This window comes from Tiliqua scincoides, chromosome 1 (genome assembly GCF_035046505.1).
Source record: "Tiliqua scincoides isolate rTilSci1 chromosome 1, rTilSci1.hap2, whole genome shotgun sequence".
Classification (NCBI taxonomy): Eukaryota; Metazoa; Chordata; class Lepidosauria; order Squamata; family Scincidae; genus Tiliqua; species Tiliqua scincoides.
In genome coordinates, this window is record NC_089821.1 from 171,892,396 (window position 1) to 171,910,318 (window position 17,923).

At 40.5% G+C, this 17,923-nt stretch overlaps 1 protein-coding gene across 1 annotated transcript in view; it reads left to right on the top strand.

The window, feature by feature from the left end:
• PRIM2 (DNA primase subunit 2) overlaps window positions 1-17,923 on the top strand; it is an 87,736-nt gene that overhangs the window by 37,644 nt on the left and 32,169 nt on the right. Inside the window, exons 8-9 of the mRNA XM_066609490.1 lie at window positions 15,353-15,420; window positions 17,647-17,719. Of these exons, the coding sequence (XP_066465587.1) occupies window positions 15,353-15,420; window positions 17,647-17,719 (141 nt within the window). The remainder of the gene's footprint in view (window positions 1-15,352; window positions 15,421-17,646; window positions 17,720-17,923) is intronic.

Here is a 17,923-nt window from a genome sequence, read left to right on the forward strand (position 1 = left end):
GTGCTTTGCCTTGAAACTAAATGTTCAACGATAGGCCTAGGTCTCTGTTGAACTGCTCCAAAACAGTGTGATGAAGGAACAAAGTCTGCTTTTGAGAGGCTGTGCTTAACGCTTTGCATGCCTACTGCTTCTCTACTGCAAGTCTTGCTCCTGCAATGGATGCTGGAAGTATGCTTCAGATCTGAGTGAGAAGAATCAGGGTTGAGAAACATAGATAGTAGAGCTATTCACCTTCAAACATAGGAAAAAACTAACAAAAAATTCTCACTTGGTTCTGCAAGGGAGTGGGTGCTTGTTTATTTGAAGCAGCTGACATACTACTAACCTAAGTATTCCCAACTAGTTTTGTCACCGCTTCTTGGAAGAATGCAAAAATTTATGACTCTTGCCTGGTCATTGTGGAGTTCGCAAAAATTTTCCCACCAATATTTGTATTATTGTGTTTTAAAGTTGATGAAGAGTTTGCTAACTGGATTTAATAGAATGGATAAGATGGACATGAGGCATAAATCAAACTTTTAAAAAATGTATTAAAGTTTACATTAACATGGCTTTCATACAATACCATAATAATTTAAAACTTACAGTGCATTCCTATGCACAGTTTCTTGAGAGTATAAGTGCATAGAATACAATGGGACTTACTTCTGAGTAAATCTGCATAGGATGTTACTGTTAATTTTTTTACATCAGTAATAGACCATTTTAAACCAGAAACCAATTACTATTCTGCACTGCAAACTGCTCTGTTCCCATAAGTATATGTGTTCTGATGTTTAAAGTGCCCATTCCTTGAAATAGATTCTAAATGAAATGAAGAGCAGTGGTAGGTCTGGTCTCAGATAGACTGTTCTAGAGTACCTGCCCTGTTGTATCCTCTTGTAATGAGAAAAATTACTAGCTGAGTTGTACTAATCATTTCTGGAACTATATCAAGTGAGTTAACGCTATGGTTGGTCTCATAACTTATATACAGAGACAGAATTACTCCTGTGGTTTCCAGGTACATGTCTCTCTAATTTGTAGTCATAGCATTATTAAACTTGCATTGATACGCAGGGAACTTTTTTAGGTTTTGAAACTTGAAATTAATGACCCTTGCTGTCTCACTATATAACATTTTGCCAGGTTGAATATCTCTTTTCTTTCTTTCCCTTAAAAACCAAGGCCAATATATTTGGTTTTAAAGCAGCAAAGAAACCTTAACTGATTTAAGAAATCAAAATATCATTCTGTCATGTTTAGCTGGTTCATAAGATCTTTCTTTTGCATGCCTACCTAAATGTGTATAACAAGTTTAGAGGCATGCAATGTTATCTCCCAGTCTTCAAATATGTTCCTTTTCCATACTTTATTATCCTTGTTAGAAATTATTATTTTAAATGACAGGTAGTCTCCTCTGTCTTGTCTTTGCCTAACCCAGGTTTACATTTCATGGACCTTCCTTTCAGATCTAAGTTCAGGTTCTGACTTCCTTTCAGCTTCTTAAGACTCTTCCATTACCACCCGTACCATCTAACACGTTAGTGCTTTCTCCATTCTTTTAGATTGTTGGTATCCAAACTTTTTGGCAAGAGGGCCACATCATCTCTCTGACACTGTGTTGCAGGCAGAGGAAAAAAGAATTACTCTACAGTTAAAATTTGAATAAATTTACATAAATTTACACAAATGAATATATTAGAGATGGAACTTATGAGTGAATGAAGGTCTCATGATGGCTCAAGGCCTATAAAAGACCTTGCACAAAGCCATCCAGTCTTTCCTTTGCTGCCGCTGCTGCTTCACAGACATGAAACAGAAGGCAGCAGAGGGAATCATCGGCTTGCAGCTCGAGCGAGAGGTCAAACAGTTGGCACTTGCTCTGAGAGTAGTTGCGTTGAGCCAGTGCGGGTTCCAGCAAGTCCCTAGAGGGCCAGAGGCTCATTGGAGACTGGGGGCACCCCATGGGCCGGATTGGGGGTCCTCAGGGGCTGCAAATGGCCCCCAGGCCGGGGTTTGTGCACCCCTGTTCTAGATAAACTTCCTTCTTGTTTGCATATTCTGCTGTGTGGGTATGCCTTCCCTTTGTGTAAATTTCAGTGGGACAGAAACCAACCAGTGGGAAAGAACATGAGGTATTGGTGGACAGGGAAAGAAGGAAGAGAAAAGAGATTAGAATTTGAGAAATTATTTTCCTGAGAAAATTGCCCAGGAGCTCTTTTCTCAGACTGGATCTGTGCGTAGCCGCTTGGTTGTATTGCAGCACCACAGCCTTAGTTAAGTCTTTCATTGAGACCAGAAGAGATGAGATGATCATAAAATGGGGGACCTAAGTTCTGTTTGAGAAGCATATCATTGTGGGGTAATGATTTACATTACTCAGGATGAATGTGAACTTTAGAAAATCAAGCATTTGCTGTGTAATCATTCACACTCCCAGATTCTTTTTTTATGTTAGTTACTTGGGAAAACTGAATGGATCTGAAGGGGGCATGTTGCCTTAAATATATCTCTGGTTGTCTAGTGTTGGGTTGGAGCAGTCCATTAAAAATGAGTGGGTTCCTCTGACTTTTCCTCTCCCTTAATCAGGAGATGGTTTAGAGGCACTCTGATGTTGGGGTAATGCCATAAAAAATCTAGCCATTTTTCTCCATGTGTGCAAAGAATGAATTTAAATTGTGCTTCTTTTGAAATAATTGTTCAGGAGGTAGTTCTGATGACAAATGTATTGTGCCAATGGTCATTTCTGTTTTTATATGTATATAAGGCAGTTATAGTTTTAAAGTGTTGACTAAGTATTTGAGTATATAAAGTTAGCTAATGTGAGAGGGTATTTTGAAGTACAAAAGGTGTGGTACCTATGTCTATTACTTTTAGTCCTCTTTGCTTGTTAATAATCTGATCATCTTATATTCTGCTATTTGAATTCTTTTCAAAGGAATGGTACTGATTTAAATGTATTGTAAACCAGGCATGCAAGTAGTATCTTTTTTATTATCTGATGTTTAATGGAAAGAAAATGTTAATTTAGGGTAATGAAATAGTCCTCCAGGTATGGTGAGTGAATAGACCATTAGGTTAATTAAAATGAGGATATGTATCACTGCTGTAGTGGAACTATCATTTTGAAGGAGACAGTTTCATTTAGTGCTTGAATAGTGAAATTCAGAATGTCTCTCTCCCAAAGTGGATTTACAATGCAGAAGACCAAGATAAATGGCAAGGGCAATTCAAATTTCTATTCATTTACTTTTACCTGGCTACCATCACTTGTCAGTCTTGACTGCTTGTCACATAAAGGTGAAGATTTATCCAGCCTTATTTAAATCAATTAAATGTAAATTGTGTGGCTTCGCTGTCCATCACACAAGCAGTTAGTTTGATACAAAAAGTGTTAAAGTTGTGACAAACTGCATGCAGGAAACTCTGAAACCTAGTTTAATGACTACAGTTGCCGCTTCCATCTATGGATTGTCATTCATGTTTAGGTGTTTTAATTGCATGCTTTTTAAGGCTACTGGAAGATGATGTGGTGGTATTTATTTTACACGTAGCTGTTGTTAGGTTTTTGAGAGGTTACTTGCTGCAGTAAAGGAGGTTTGGTGGTATAGGAGATACCTGTATGGGGGAAGGGCACAATAGAATGAAAAATCATAGAACCAACTTTCTTCAGTACTGCTTCATTGGGCCAGTTGACCTAAGACATGAACCCTCAAATGGCCAAACATTTTCAGGTTACTGTAGCAACTACACAACTGTAATTACTGCTACAGCCACTCAAGGGGAGCTCTGTTCCAGTCCCCTCTCAGCCCTGATGCTTACCAATTTACCCACTTTGCAACAACTGTGTTCTAGTACTGACTAACATTGGCCAGAATCTTATATGGGTTCAAGTTCTAAACCTGCTGTGTGTTTTTATACTGTTTGACAGGTGATTTTATTGTTGATATTATTTTTATTTGTGAATGTATTTGTATTGTAAATCTTTGTGTAAATTTTAGTTAGAAAAGTGACATGAGAATCTATGAATGAATGAATGGAGGATACTTGTGTGTGCATCTGATTTCAGCTAAACTTCCTCCCCAAATACTGCAGCCCACCACTCTATATTTCAGTGTTCTGGAGGGTCTCTGACTCTTCCGAACCATTTTTCATGTGGTACCATGGATTGCAGCAAGGAGAAAGTGGGAAAGCCCCATAACATGCATAGGGAATTCTGTTTACATTTTTCTGGATCTAGCCTATTGTCATAGAGCAGTGGTTCTCACACATTCAGTACTGGGACCCACTTTTTAGAATGATAATCTGTCAGGACCCACTGGAAGTGATGTTATGACTGGAAGTGACATCATCAAGCAGGAACGTTTTTCACAATCCTAGGCTGAGATCCGACCCACACTTACCCAGGAATAAGTCCCATTTACTATCATTGTTAAAAGAATATGCACAGTAGCTTGATAAAAGTATAGGTCTGTAACATTTCCCCAAATGCAGTCACATATGCTGCATGGTAGCATCAAGTCTAATATATTGAAATGAATGGGGACCCACCTGAAATTGGTTCGTGACCCACCTAGTGGATCCCAACCCACAGTTTGAGAAACACTGAAGAAAATTTGTTGTTTTTTTTTTACTGTTGGCTTTAAATGGATTTTACATAAATGTGTGTCAGTAATATTTCAAAGATACTGACATGACTATTTCAATATAAAAGACAGAGGTGTGATAAGAAATTGTCAGCCCAGTCCTGTCCCTGCTGGCCCAGAGCATGCAGCACTGTTGATGGGGTGCACGCTGTAGGAAGCCTACAGAGAGATAAGTAAAAATGTTATTTACTAATCTCTCCTTGCTTATCTGGTATCCTGTCAGCCCACAGCATACAGCATGCACTCCATCAACAGTGCTACATGCATAAGTAAAAATGTTATTTACTAATCTCTCCTGGCTCCCCAATGGGTCTCTTCAGACTTATGCCCATTCTTTAGCTTGTTTGCTGTTACCTGTGTGCAGCTTCCAGGGCTTTGTGTTGGTGGCGGTGGCAGATCACAATATCCACAACTGTAACGCCCTAATAGAATTGGGCCATGATGTGGTACTGAGGCACGAATACGGCTTCATCTTTTCTGACTATGCCAGATACTAAGTATAATCTTAAGTTTAGTTAGTTGTGACTAATTCAGTTTTGGATGCAACCCAGTGATAGACTGAAAAGTACATTTGGAGGTACTTTGGACTTGGTGGTGTTTCTATGCTTTAGCAATAGCACTTTGACAGCCATATCAAACTCTGCTTTGTGGGAATGTTATTGTATATTTCTAGGACATGTAGCACAAAATACTGTTGAGAATTATCTTTGTTGGAATTCTTTTTGATTTAAAAATTGCCGGGTAAAATGTTAACTTGCCAAGCAGAATAACATATGTTAGTGACCTTTTTCTTGTTTATTCTATCAACTACTTGTCCTCTATGCTTTAAAGAACAGACACTCTTTTGGACAAGTATATTTTCTGTAAATGTTGGTTCCAGATTATAATTTTGTATATATTGGAGTGTATTTGGGACCTCCAGCCAAGGCTAGCCTTCCATGGAAGTGACATAAAACCATCAGATCAGGTGGCAAAGCTGGAAGATCAACTAACTGAGTTCCAAGCCACTCTGTCTGCCATCCTCTGCAGGCTGACATTCTGGTCAGTGTTCCATTCTACTTCTGGTTTTCTGAAAGCGAATCAAAACAGCTGTAGCCCCTTTCTCCAGTACTCTGGGAGGGGGAATGGAAAGCTGCTGCAACCTTTAGATTGCCTCTTTCTACCCATCTGCTGCTTAGAAAAGCACTGAGTGGACAGGGAGAAATTTGGAACCCGCTCTCCTCCTCTTACCTGGAATTTCTCTTGGCAGTAACCGCCTGTCCTTGCTTCCAGCATTTGGCAATTTTGTTTTTTACTTGTCAGTTGCTGATTGTTCAATTTTTAAAATCCTGTAGACTGTCCTTGCAGTACTTTGTGTATGTAACATTAATATCGAGGCTACCGAAAAGTCGTCATAAGCTTTTTTGCTGCTACCAGGGATTCCAGATGCAGTCACTATTATCAGCAGCCAAAGATTTAATGATAAGAAGCCCAAACAGTGACAGTAGTTTCCTAGTTCAGGCTGCTGCCTACAACTGTTGTTTTTGGTCTCTGGTGATAAACCAGGAGAAATGCTATGCTAAATCCAATGAAGGACAGGGGCAAAGATAAACTGAATAAAAGGAGAGTGGCACACAGCATGTACTTAAAAACAAAAACAAACAAAAAACCCCAATTTCGTAACAAAACACAAGAATGGATATAAGTGGAGAAACTTATGAATAAAAGTCTCTGTGAATAAATCCTGACAGAGCAAATCTTAATGCCTCAAGAGACAGAGAAAGAAGAGACACAGAGTTCTGCACCCAGGCGATATGGGAACAAAAGCCAGATCCCAGAAACATTTCTGTGTCTGATGTACGGGTCTTTTTTTGAGTGTGAAAATGTAGAAGCTTCAAAGAATTATCTAAGCATTCCTAAATTCTGGGCCTTAGTTCAGCATCTAGAGAAAATATGCAAGTGCTATATCTGTGTTCCAGTTGGGATGCTCCTATATTTTTCTATCTCCAGATGTATGCATGTCAGAGGCAGAATACAGGAGGTTCAAAGGATGAAACTAAAATAAGATCTGATTATCATAATCATCACCACCGCTTTATTTTTCAAGAAAAACCATTCCGAAAGTAGTTTATACAGTAAAATAAATTGGAGAATGGTTCTTTGTCCCAAGGGAAGGGACAACCTCTGTGAGGTTGCAGAAGCAACTTTATTTGTAAACAGGACCTCAGGTTAAAGATTAAAGCTGAGCTGCTGGAGATTCTGAGAAAATGTATACATTGTATTGGCCTTACTTCTGACAGGTGGTGCTGAGGGAAACAGAAGGCAGAGTTTACTCAGTCATAGCAATATGAGCTACTCACAGATTACAGAACTTTAGAGGTTTCAGCGTGTTAGGACTATCTAAATAGTTCAGAAGGTATTGTAGACGTGCAGTTCTGATTGGTCAACAAGGGACCTTGTAAAATTAGTTATTCAGAATTCACTCCAGAAGTTCTTATTGGCTTATAACTGGAGCAGTGGTCAGGAGGATTGAGAGAGCACATCATATGATTGGTCACCCAGGCCAAGAGGGATAAAATAAAAGGGGCCACAGAGCCAGAGAGGAAAGGAGTAATGGCATATTAGAGGCAGAGGGTACAAAGACCAGGAGAGTACTTGTGGCTGAAAATTGCTGATGGACAAGTGCTTAAGGAAACCTTCGAAGAAACTTTCTCTCAACAAAGAGCTGATTACTTGGTGGCAGGACAGGCCCATCGTGGGGCCAAATGAAGTGGCAGCTTCAGGTCGTAGATTGGCCAGGAGTGCCCACCCCTGTCTGCCTACTTGTCTCTGCTGCTCCTTCTTCTCCTTTCACTCAGTGAATGGAAAAGGAAGAGGGGGATAGAGAAGTAGAAATATGGAGGGGAAGACTGTACTGAGTCTTCCCCTCACATTGGAGAGTGCTAAAACATTGGAGAGTGGGAGAAACTGAGGCTGGCATATCATTGGGCCAGGGGACAGCAGTCTAGGCACCTCAGGTGCCTAGAAGTCTTGGGCTGGCCCTGCTCAGTGGCATCTGAGGGTGGTGAGTCAGCAAGAATGCAAGCACCCAGAGACTTTTGGTGTGACCTAAAGGAAGACTTGTGGCAGGAGCTTCCAGAGTCCTGAATTGGTCTGAAGTGTGGAGCGAGCCTGCTTCCCAGGGAAGTCTTCCAGTGTGTGAGTGTGCTTGGGATGGAAATAGGAAGGGGTAACTAGCTATCTAAATTATTTAGAGAATTCACTGGTCATAATATCTTGTCATTCTTGAGAGCTGGTATCAGAGTAACCTTTAAGTCAGCGATTTTCAATCTTTTTCATCTCATGGCAACACTGATCAGGCACTAAAATTGTCAAGGCACATCATAAGGTTTTTGACAATTGACAAGGCACACCATGCTGCCAGTGGGGGTCTCACATCCCTATTGGCCCTACTAATAAATGCCTTTCCTTCAAATTCCTGTGGCACACCTGTGGACCACTCGCGGCACACCAGTGTGCCATGGCACACTGGTTGAAAAAGGCTGCTTTAAGTAATGGAACATCTCTGTAAATAAAACAGCCTGTTTGTTTTTATAAATAAATTTTGTTTTATTCAACATTGGGTTGTGTTATCATTCCTATGCCTATGCTTTGTAAGGAGAAGGTTTTTTAGTATATGGAGGCAGTCAGTGATTACTAGAAGAGTCCGTAGTGAGATTCTCTACTTTAGATTTGGAAAGGAATGCGGCAGGAAGGAAGGTAGGTATACCAATAGGGTGGGAAGGTACTGTAGTATTGCCTGAAGAAAAGTTGCCAGTCATCCTTTCATTTTTGGAGTCTTTTAAACATTTACTGCACTTCTTTATTTAGAATATTTATCTTTTTTAGACTCGAAGCAGCTTGCAATACGTAATGTAACTGAAAGTACTGTTTTTTTAAATTTTTACTTGTCATAGTGGGTTTTTTTTGGGTGCTCAGAATGTCTTCCTGAATGTCTTTGTTTCAGTGATTTAGCTGGCAGTGGTAGATAGCTGCCCATTCAGCTCTGCAAACTTAAGATAGGAGTTCTGTTGAGGTCTACACAGCTGTTAAAGCATTTCTGCCTTTTTTCTGTGCTACGACTCATATTGTTGAGCATTCTGATCCTAAATGCTTGAAGTATGAATAAGTTCTTTTAACATTGATTTTCAGAGCATAAGAAGAGCCCTGCTAGATCAGGCCAAAGGCCCATCTAGTCCAGCTTCCTGTATCTCACAGTGGCCCTACCAGATGCCTCAGGGAGCATACAAGGCAAGAGACCTGTATCCTGGAGCTCTCCCTTGCATTTGGCATTCTGGGGTGAGACAATTTATTGTCTCCCATAATAGCTGAGATCCAAAGAAGGGACACAGTTAGTTGAGTGCACAGTCAGAGGCTTGCCAAAGAGGCTGCTTAAGCCATTTCCACCCAACGCTGCATATATGCAACAGGGACCAAATGTGTACGCTTATGGGTCGGGCAAAAATGTGTTAAACTGAACAGCACTGTGAACTGTGGTGAAAACAGCAAGTAAACTGTTACCTGCATGCACTGCCTGTCCTTGGAAACCAGGCGCTCTCCCTCTTTGACTCTTTCAGTGGCTAGCCAACATCTAGGAGAGGGAGAGTGTTTGTTGTGGGCTCTTTTCACGCATATGTGTATTATTTATTTTATTCGCTGTCTTGAGGGCTTCCTTTGATAGAAAAAGAAAATTGGGACATAAATACAGTAACTATATCATCAATTATTTTGTTAGTGCCCCACTAGTGATAAATCAGCATGGAAGCTCAGTGGTACGAACTGTATTTTATTTTTAATGCTAAGAGGTATTGGTTAACCAGAAAAAGCTGCTTGTTCTTATGGAATTAATACTATCATCAGTAGTGTAGTTCTGAATTTTAATAGGTCCAGGTGTGTGCAGTGCTAGAATATAATATCTTTGCTAAGATTGCTTATTTTGCGTATTTCTTAAGAATTGTAACATGTTAAAGGTTAAAACCAAACTTTTTCAAAATTGATCAGCATTGAAATGTCAACTGTCTCGTTATGGCAGCCTACCAGCATGCAAACACCAGTCTAATATTGATTTTCCTGGCTCCATAACATTTGCATTGTGACATTTTTGCTACCACATTAGCAAATGGGTTGTTTCTTGATCAATCGTTTTGAAAGTACACCATATACAATCGTATCTGATGTGACCTATATGGAATTAGATGTTAACTATTGGGCAAAAGGGGCATGTGTGTAAATATTTTAATATTTTAGCCTGGAGTGTGGTACTCAGTTCTAAGAGATGGAATCTGCAGGCCTAGATATATCAAAAGGGACTACCAAATTGAGTCTGTAGACCAGGGGTGCTCACACTTTTTTGGCTCGAGAGCTACTTTGAAACCCAGCAAGGCCCAGAGATCTACCAGAGTTTTTTTACAATGTTCGCGCCATCATAACATATAACATTTATGTGTACAATGTATGTTGGTGTACTTTGAGCCCCACTGAGTATAACAGGACTTACTCCTGAGTAGACATGCCTAGGATTAGGCTGTGAGGCTGCAATCCTAGCCACACTTACCTGGGAGTAAGCCCCATTGAGTACAATGGGCCTTACTCCCGGCGTTTCCTCCCAGAGGCACCTGAAGGGGGGGTCGGCACTCCGCAATCTACTCATTTTGCCTCGCGATCTACCGGTAGATCGCAATCTACCTATTGAGCACCCCTGCTGTAGACAATTCAGGCAACAAAGCTGGGAATACTGTGAGTTTTATATTTTTTGTAGTTTGATCTTTCATAAGACTCTAATGTTTTTACAGTCAGATGTTAAATATTATTAAAGGAAATAGTTTTCTTTTTTTCTTGTGTTCTTTCCAAAGCAAGGCTTACTTATAACCTCTTCTCATTGTACATCTGATATCAGGAATAAAATTATGTTGTGTTTTTAAACCACCCTTTGTTCCAGAAATTTGTTTGCATACATGTGATGTTCCGCCATCCTTTTATCTTCAAAACATTCCTATAATAGGCAAAGTGGGAAGAGTGGCTGACCTGGGTAGACTTCATGGCTGAATCTGGGTCTCTCTGGTCTAAGACCCAAACTTCATTTGCTGGCAGTAGAACTTTGTCTTCAAACATAAGTTTGCCCCAGCTAAGTATGCAGTAGAAGGTGAATGTCTGATATCAAGCACCAGTGCAGCATCTGGATGCAGCACTGAAACTACCACCGCATTTTTAACCTTTATTGGCATTCACAAGTTCTTTTCTTCCCTCCTCACTAGCCAAGCTCTGATACTTGAAGCAGGTATGGAGAGGAGAAAAAACAAAGGGTTGGCTGTGGTTTCAGCCTTCTCCCTGAAACTTCTGAAACTTCTGAATGGCTGAAATGGCTGAAACTTCTCCCTGCTCTGTAAACATGTTTTGGTCATGCCTGCAGCTGAAGACATTGTCTTAGATTGGCCAACAGTGATTACGTCAACTGACAGTGATGGCTTGAGACCATTTTCTTGCTTGACTCTTGCCCTGCCTGGCTAATACAAGATGCACAGGAAGGGCTAACCAAATGGATGGAACCTATTGTAAATTCATCCTTGCAGGAGTGAGTAGTGCTCAACATCCTGCAAACTGCAATTGTGTGTCCTCTCCTTAAAAAGCCATCTCTGGACTCCACCAATTTTAACAACTATCCTCCAGTTTCCAATCTTCTTTCTTAGGGAAGGTGATTGAGCAAGCAGTGGTGTGCCAAATACAGGGTTCCTGGATGAGAAGGACTATCTGGACTCCTTCCAGTCCGGCTTCAGGCCAGGTTTTGGAACAAAGATAGCCATGGTTGTACTAATAGATGACCTTCGCCAAGGATTAGATGGGATAATGCGTCCCTGCTGATCCTACTGGACCTTTCGGCAGCTTTTGACACCATCGATCATGGTATCCTCCTGAATTGACTGGTCAAACTGGGGCTTGGGGGCACTGTTCTACAATGGTTCTACTCCTTCCTATCAAACAGGTTCCAGATGGTGATGCTTGGTGACAGCTACTCTGCACCCTGACAGTATGGGGTGCCACAGGGGTTTATCCTTTTCCTATGCTTTTTAACATCTACATGAAACCTCTGGGCAAGATCATCTGGGGATTTGGTGTGGGGTGCCACCAATATGCGGATGACACCCAACTCCATCTCTCCTTGCCATCCCTCTCTGAGGAAGCTGTGGAAGTCCTAGAACTCTGAATGCCATTAGGGACTGGATGAAAGTCAATAAGCTGAAACTAAATCCTGAAAATACAGACATTTTCCTAATTAAGAAATCCTCAATGCAGGCACAGAATCATCTACCCACTTTGAATGGGGCTGCACTCCCTTTACAAAAACAAGCATGCAGCTTAGGAGTTTTCTGGACTCTCAGCATTCCCTGGCAAACCAGGTAGCAGCAGTGGCTAGAACTGCATTCATCCAGCTTAAGCTGGTGCACCAACTGAAACCATACTTGAGCCATTTAGAGCCTGGCTACGGTGACCCATGCTTTAGTAACCTCAAGACTGAACTACTGCAATGCACTGGGGGGCTACCTGCTAAAACAGGTAGAGGCTACCTGCTAAAACAGTTTGGAAACTGCAGTTAGTGCAGAATGCAGCGGCCCGAGTGGTTACGGGGACCAGACATTTTGACTTGGCTGGACCACATCTTCAGCAGCTACATTGGCTGCTGCCCATATACTTCTGTCACAATGCAGGGTGCTTGTTCTAACCTTTAAGGTCCTCCATGAGCTGAGTCCAGGCTACCTGAAAGACCACCTCCTTCCATACATTCCAGCCCGCTCTCTTAGGTCAGCTGAAGGGGCTCTTCTACAAGTGCTGCCTTTGTCCCAAGTGAGGGGGTGGCAGCTCAGGGGCAAGCCTTCTCTGTGGTGGCACCACAACTATAGAATGTTCTCCCAGGTGAACTGAGAACAACTCCCTCTCTCATGGCTTTTTGGCAAAGGCTGAAAACATAACTGTTTCATCAGGCATTTGGCTGCTAAGTGGATTTTTGCCTTCTGTTTCTCTGATACACTGTGGTGACTTGACTGCCTCCCTGGATTCATTGGTTCCCCGTTGACTCAATGAGTTTGTTTCTCTTTTTCCCTTAATTTTTTTTGCTCTGTTTTGATATTGTTTTTCACCCTACAATGTTAAAAATAATGTTTTAATGCCTTGTTTGATGTGTTTTTTTAATTTGTTGTGATACTTTGTACTTGGTTGGCTTACAAAGCAACCAAGTACATTTGTACAACCAAGTACAACTTGGGCATTTGCTTTGACACAGGAAAGGCGGGGTATAAATTTCTTAATTAAATGGTTTTAGACTGCCCATATGCACCATGTGTTTAGATTAGCATACATCAAGTAATAATCCATTATTAGCTTCTATGTGGAGTTGAATGAACTATCAACTAATGAGTACCCTAAGCCAAATGGTCTCTTGTCTTGAAAAATCTGAAGTCAAGGGATATTGTGTTACACTGCCACATTTTTGCCCTCTTTGGTACAAAATACATAATAAAACATGGAGCTGACACTTGTACAAGCCTGTGACTGCTGCTGAGACTTGTCCTTTGCATGACACTTGTACAAGCCTGTCTGGTTATTAATCAAATGCTATCAGTTCTTCACTGAAAAGCATAAAATAGTTGTATTGAAAGCCAATTAATCAAATGCCTGTCCTAAAGCCATCTTTAGAGAAGTGTTGAAGCTCCTGTGCAAATCCAAGTGCACATTCTAATCCTCTTATATTTAGCAGGGGAAGAGTAACTGTCCCCTTTCACCCCAGCATAGTGTCTTTTCTAGTCGCTATTTGCTGGTGTTCTTCTGCATCGTTTATACTTTGTGCTCTTGGGTCAGGGAGCCATTTGATTTTCTCTGTGAACTACTGTAAAAAAATTCACATTGTTGAAAAGTGTATAAAATTACTGTTAATAAAAATTCTGAAACTGTTGAAAATAGCTATTGAAATAGTATGCTATTTTCATATTATCTTTAAAATACCATCTTTAGCTAAAGGCATCACATGAGGTTGTTTGGACTGAATGCTACGGCAAGGTATATTTTCTGTTTAAATGATTTCATAGCACAGTGGTTCCCAAATTTTTTTCACTTGTGTACCCACCGCAACATGCCTTATGGCATATTTGTGATGACAATTGCAGGGGCAGCTTGTGGGCCACCCGCACTGCCCTGGCATAAGATTGGCTATTCTTGTTGTTGCCATTGTGCAAAAGGAAGGGTACTGCGGCCGACATTGAGTGGCTTGCTTAACACCGCTTAAGGTACAATCCTAACTTATTTTCTGTTGGAGGAAATTAAAAATGGTTTCCTCTTTGGGGGGAAGCAGAGTAGCTTAAACAGCAGACCCCCCTTAAACAGAGAACCTCCCTCATCCAACTGACTGCTAATCAATAAAAAAAAGACACAAGAGGCAATGGCTTCTTAAAGTTGCAAAAAAGTTATTTACTTACAGTTCCATTGAGTGTATATTTACAGCATCTGATTAGGATCAGAGGTTCAGCTAACACTTAGAGATAGCAAGGCCCTGGAGCTGCCTCGCCCTGCATGCTTTGTGCTCAAGATGGCCTGGGCATCAGAGCTTTGGTGTGCACATCTTAACAGGTTGGTGGTCAGAGGACAAGAGGAAGTGCTCAGAGGAGAAGGGAAGGATAAAGGGTTAGGGCCACACCCCACAAGGATCACAGAGAGAACAGGTAGAAAGGTCATAGTCACTGAGCCATAGCTTGACCCCTTCTGGACAGCATCCTGCCCCCTCTGGACAGCAGATGGAGTTGCACCAACTCCAACATTTTCCAGCACTGATATAAGGACAATGCAGCTCTGAGGCAAGGCAACAAGCATTTCCTTACTCTGAGGAGGCCTCTGTGACTGTCACCCAACAGCAGGATGAGGCCCATGTCCCATTGGCACTGCTATGCCGGTGCTGAGAAGTTGGTTAGGATTTGGGCCTTAGTAAATTTGTGAGTTGGTGCCCCAGATTTCAGCTGGGAACTTCATGATTTGCTATCCACGCTGTCATAAAAGAAACTTTTCACCTAAAATTTTGTGTTTTTAAAGATCTTGGTGTTAAATTTATGATTGTTAGAAGGAAATCTTATTTTTGAAACAATGAAGGTTTTGAGAGTTGCTTGTAGGAGAGTCTTCTCTAGGAGTAGTTATTGAAACATCGACTTGTATAGTACTTCTTCAGGATTGGATGTGGCACAGGAATAGATGCTCACCATCAGTGGAACAAAGGCAGTTGCAGTTCTACGATGAATGACTGTAAGACTGAAGAACAAATTGAAGAAGGAATACTTTTGGATAGGTTGAAAGATTTAACTGAAAGGTTTAACCTTATGGAAAAGGCTGATATAAAGGTGAGTTTGAGAGGAGGGATGGAGTGGAAAGACAGACTGAGAGCACAAAGGTGTCAGTGACAGAAGATGGCCACAATCGATTTTTAATTCTTCAGACTGGAATTGGCAAGTGAGGTTGTAGGCTCTCTCGTCTATTCATAAATTAGTAGAATGTTTTATAAGAACTGGTAGGATACTAAAGTAAGAGCGTTAAGGGGAAGAATCTGGGGAAAGACCCAGTGAACATCCTGTGCTCTTATCAAGATAGAGCAAATAGGATTTGTAACTGTGCAGTGGTATACTAAGGCTGAAAAATATTTCATTGGATCTCAGTGAGTTTTTTTTGTCTTCCAGCTAACAGCACGATCTCTACCTGTTATACAGTCTGATGAGAGACTCCAGCCTCTGCTTAGCCACCTGAGGTAACAATACTCATTTTTTTCATGATATTTCTCTCTCCTGTGCAACAGATGGGAGTTGCAAGGACTGACCATTTGGTGAAATGTGCTTCCTTTTACAGGTTGCTATAAGCATGCAACCTTATGATGACACGCAGGCAGATATTAGTGGGGAAAATAGTACATAATTTGGTATTTTTCATTGTGGCAAACCACCTGGGACCAGGAAAAATGCTGGGTCCCATGTAACTCCCAGACTAGGAATCTGACTCTTACAAGGGTGTGTGACTCTGTCCAGGTAAAGCAGATCCCTAGCTAATACGTCTACCGAGTCCCCCATTTTCATCAGCTCAGACTTATCGGGATTAAATTTATTCATTCTCATTCAGTTCATCACTGACTAGTATTGTTGTTAATACAAAGGGGTGCATTGACTTCTGTTCAAAGAACCACATAAATAATCTTGTGTGACCAAGAGACATACTTGTTGATTCTATGGCATTTCAAAAGCAGTTTGTGATATAGCATAGGAATCTGCCATTCAGTGAAATGTTCGTTCTCTCTCTCTCTTTCTCTCTCTCTCTCTCCATATATATGTATCTTTGGGTATGTCCAAGCCTTCACATGCTTCAGAAATTAATCTTGTTCACTTTACATGCTTACTTTGTTACTGAGAAAGGAATTTGTATTGGCAACCTTCAGTCTCGAAAGACTATGGTATCGCGCTCTGGATGGTGGTTCTGGCACAGCGTCTAGTGTGGCTGAAAAGGCCGATTCGGGAGTGACAATCCCTTCCACACTGGGAGCAAGTGCAGTCTGCCCCTGGTCTGTCTCCCTGGCTATGGGCCTTCCTTCTTTGCCTCTTTGCCTCAGACTGTTGGCCAAGTGTCTCTTCAAACTGGGAACGGCCATGCTGCACAGCCTGCCTCCAAGTAGGCCGCTCAGAGGCCAGGGTTTCCCACTTGTTGAGGTCCATTCCTAAGGCCTTCAGATCCCTCTTGCAGATGTCCTTGTATTGCATATATGTATATGTATATACAATATATATGTATCTTTGGGTATGTCCAAGCTTTCACATGCTTCAGAAATTAATCTTGTTCACTTTACATGTTTACTTTGTTACTGAGAAAGGAATATATATTTTATAATAATGTAGGGTAGATTTTTGGTTTTCAGCTTTTCATTTTCAAGATATATAATCCTGCAAAAAGATTGGAGATGGTTTCATCAAAATCTTATCTTTGAGAATGATATTGCAATATTTGTTTGCCAACCTGAATAACGTTAAATAATGAAAATGTTTCTGTAGAATGAACTTGCCGTGGTATGCAATTAGCTGTGCTGTCATACAACTTCTGCTTTCTGTCAACACTTCAAGGTTTTCCTTTAAGTAATCCTTGGCTCATATTTGGAAAATCATGTTTTGTCCTTGAAAAAGGGCCTTGCTACTTGAAATTCATGTAAAATATTCTCCTTTGCTCAGAACCCCTTTAAAGCCACAGTTATGGTTTTATTGCATACTCCCTTGGGTTGTCTCCTCATCGGGCTCTGTAATATTTCAGTATAAATGTTGTCATCATTCTCTGATAAATTTAAGAGAACACAATTTTTCTCGTGGCTCCTGTAATAGCAAAAATCTAGAAGATCTGCACCCGAAGACTAGAACTATATTCTTTGGGTAAACTAGTTTGATAGGCCTAATTTCAAATATTTTGCCCCCATTTGAAAATAGTGTTCAGTTTTGGCACCTTAGAGTGTGATTCTGAGCATAATTGCCTGGAAGAAGCACATTTGCTTGACAATATTGGGGTGTCTTTGTGGTAGAATGTATGGAATTTTATATGTAAAGCTAATATTAAAAACATTTGTACCCTAAAGGTTTTTTAAAAAAATGGTTTTGGCTAATGGGTGTTTCTTTACACTTGTTTTGAATTGTTATGTTGAATGGCTGATTTTAAGAATTTATTTTACTTATCTATTTATTTATTGGATTTGTAATTCGTCTTTCTCCCCAAAGGGCACCCAAGGCAACTAACAATCAATAGAAAACATAATATAAAAATAAAACAGATAATGCAGATAAAAACATTAAAATAATAAAAACAGACAATATAAAATACAAAGCATCAAAAGCAGAACAAATCAAAAGCAAATTTGACTTTCCAGGACAACAGAAAGGTTACCCTTTTGAATTTGTGAAAATTTCATGTATTGTAAGTCACCCCCTTTTTTTCCTCCTCTGCTCCACAGCCATGCATATGTTGGTCCAGATTACAGCACCCAAAAAACTACTGGGAAAATTTCTTTGACTCAGATTGACTCTGTAAGTATTGCATGTTTTTATGCCTTAATCCATCAGCCTGGTTTGGCAAACAATTTGTGTAATGAAACTTCCATATACAAATAAAACATAATACTTAGCATATTTATTACACCTCTAGTGTGGCAAGGGCATGACATTAGTATTGTCTATGAATTTTTAAAAAATGATATAGAGACCAGAAGGGGAAATGTTTCACTTACGTAA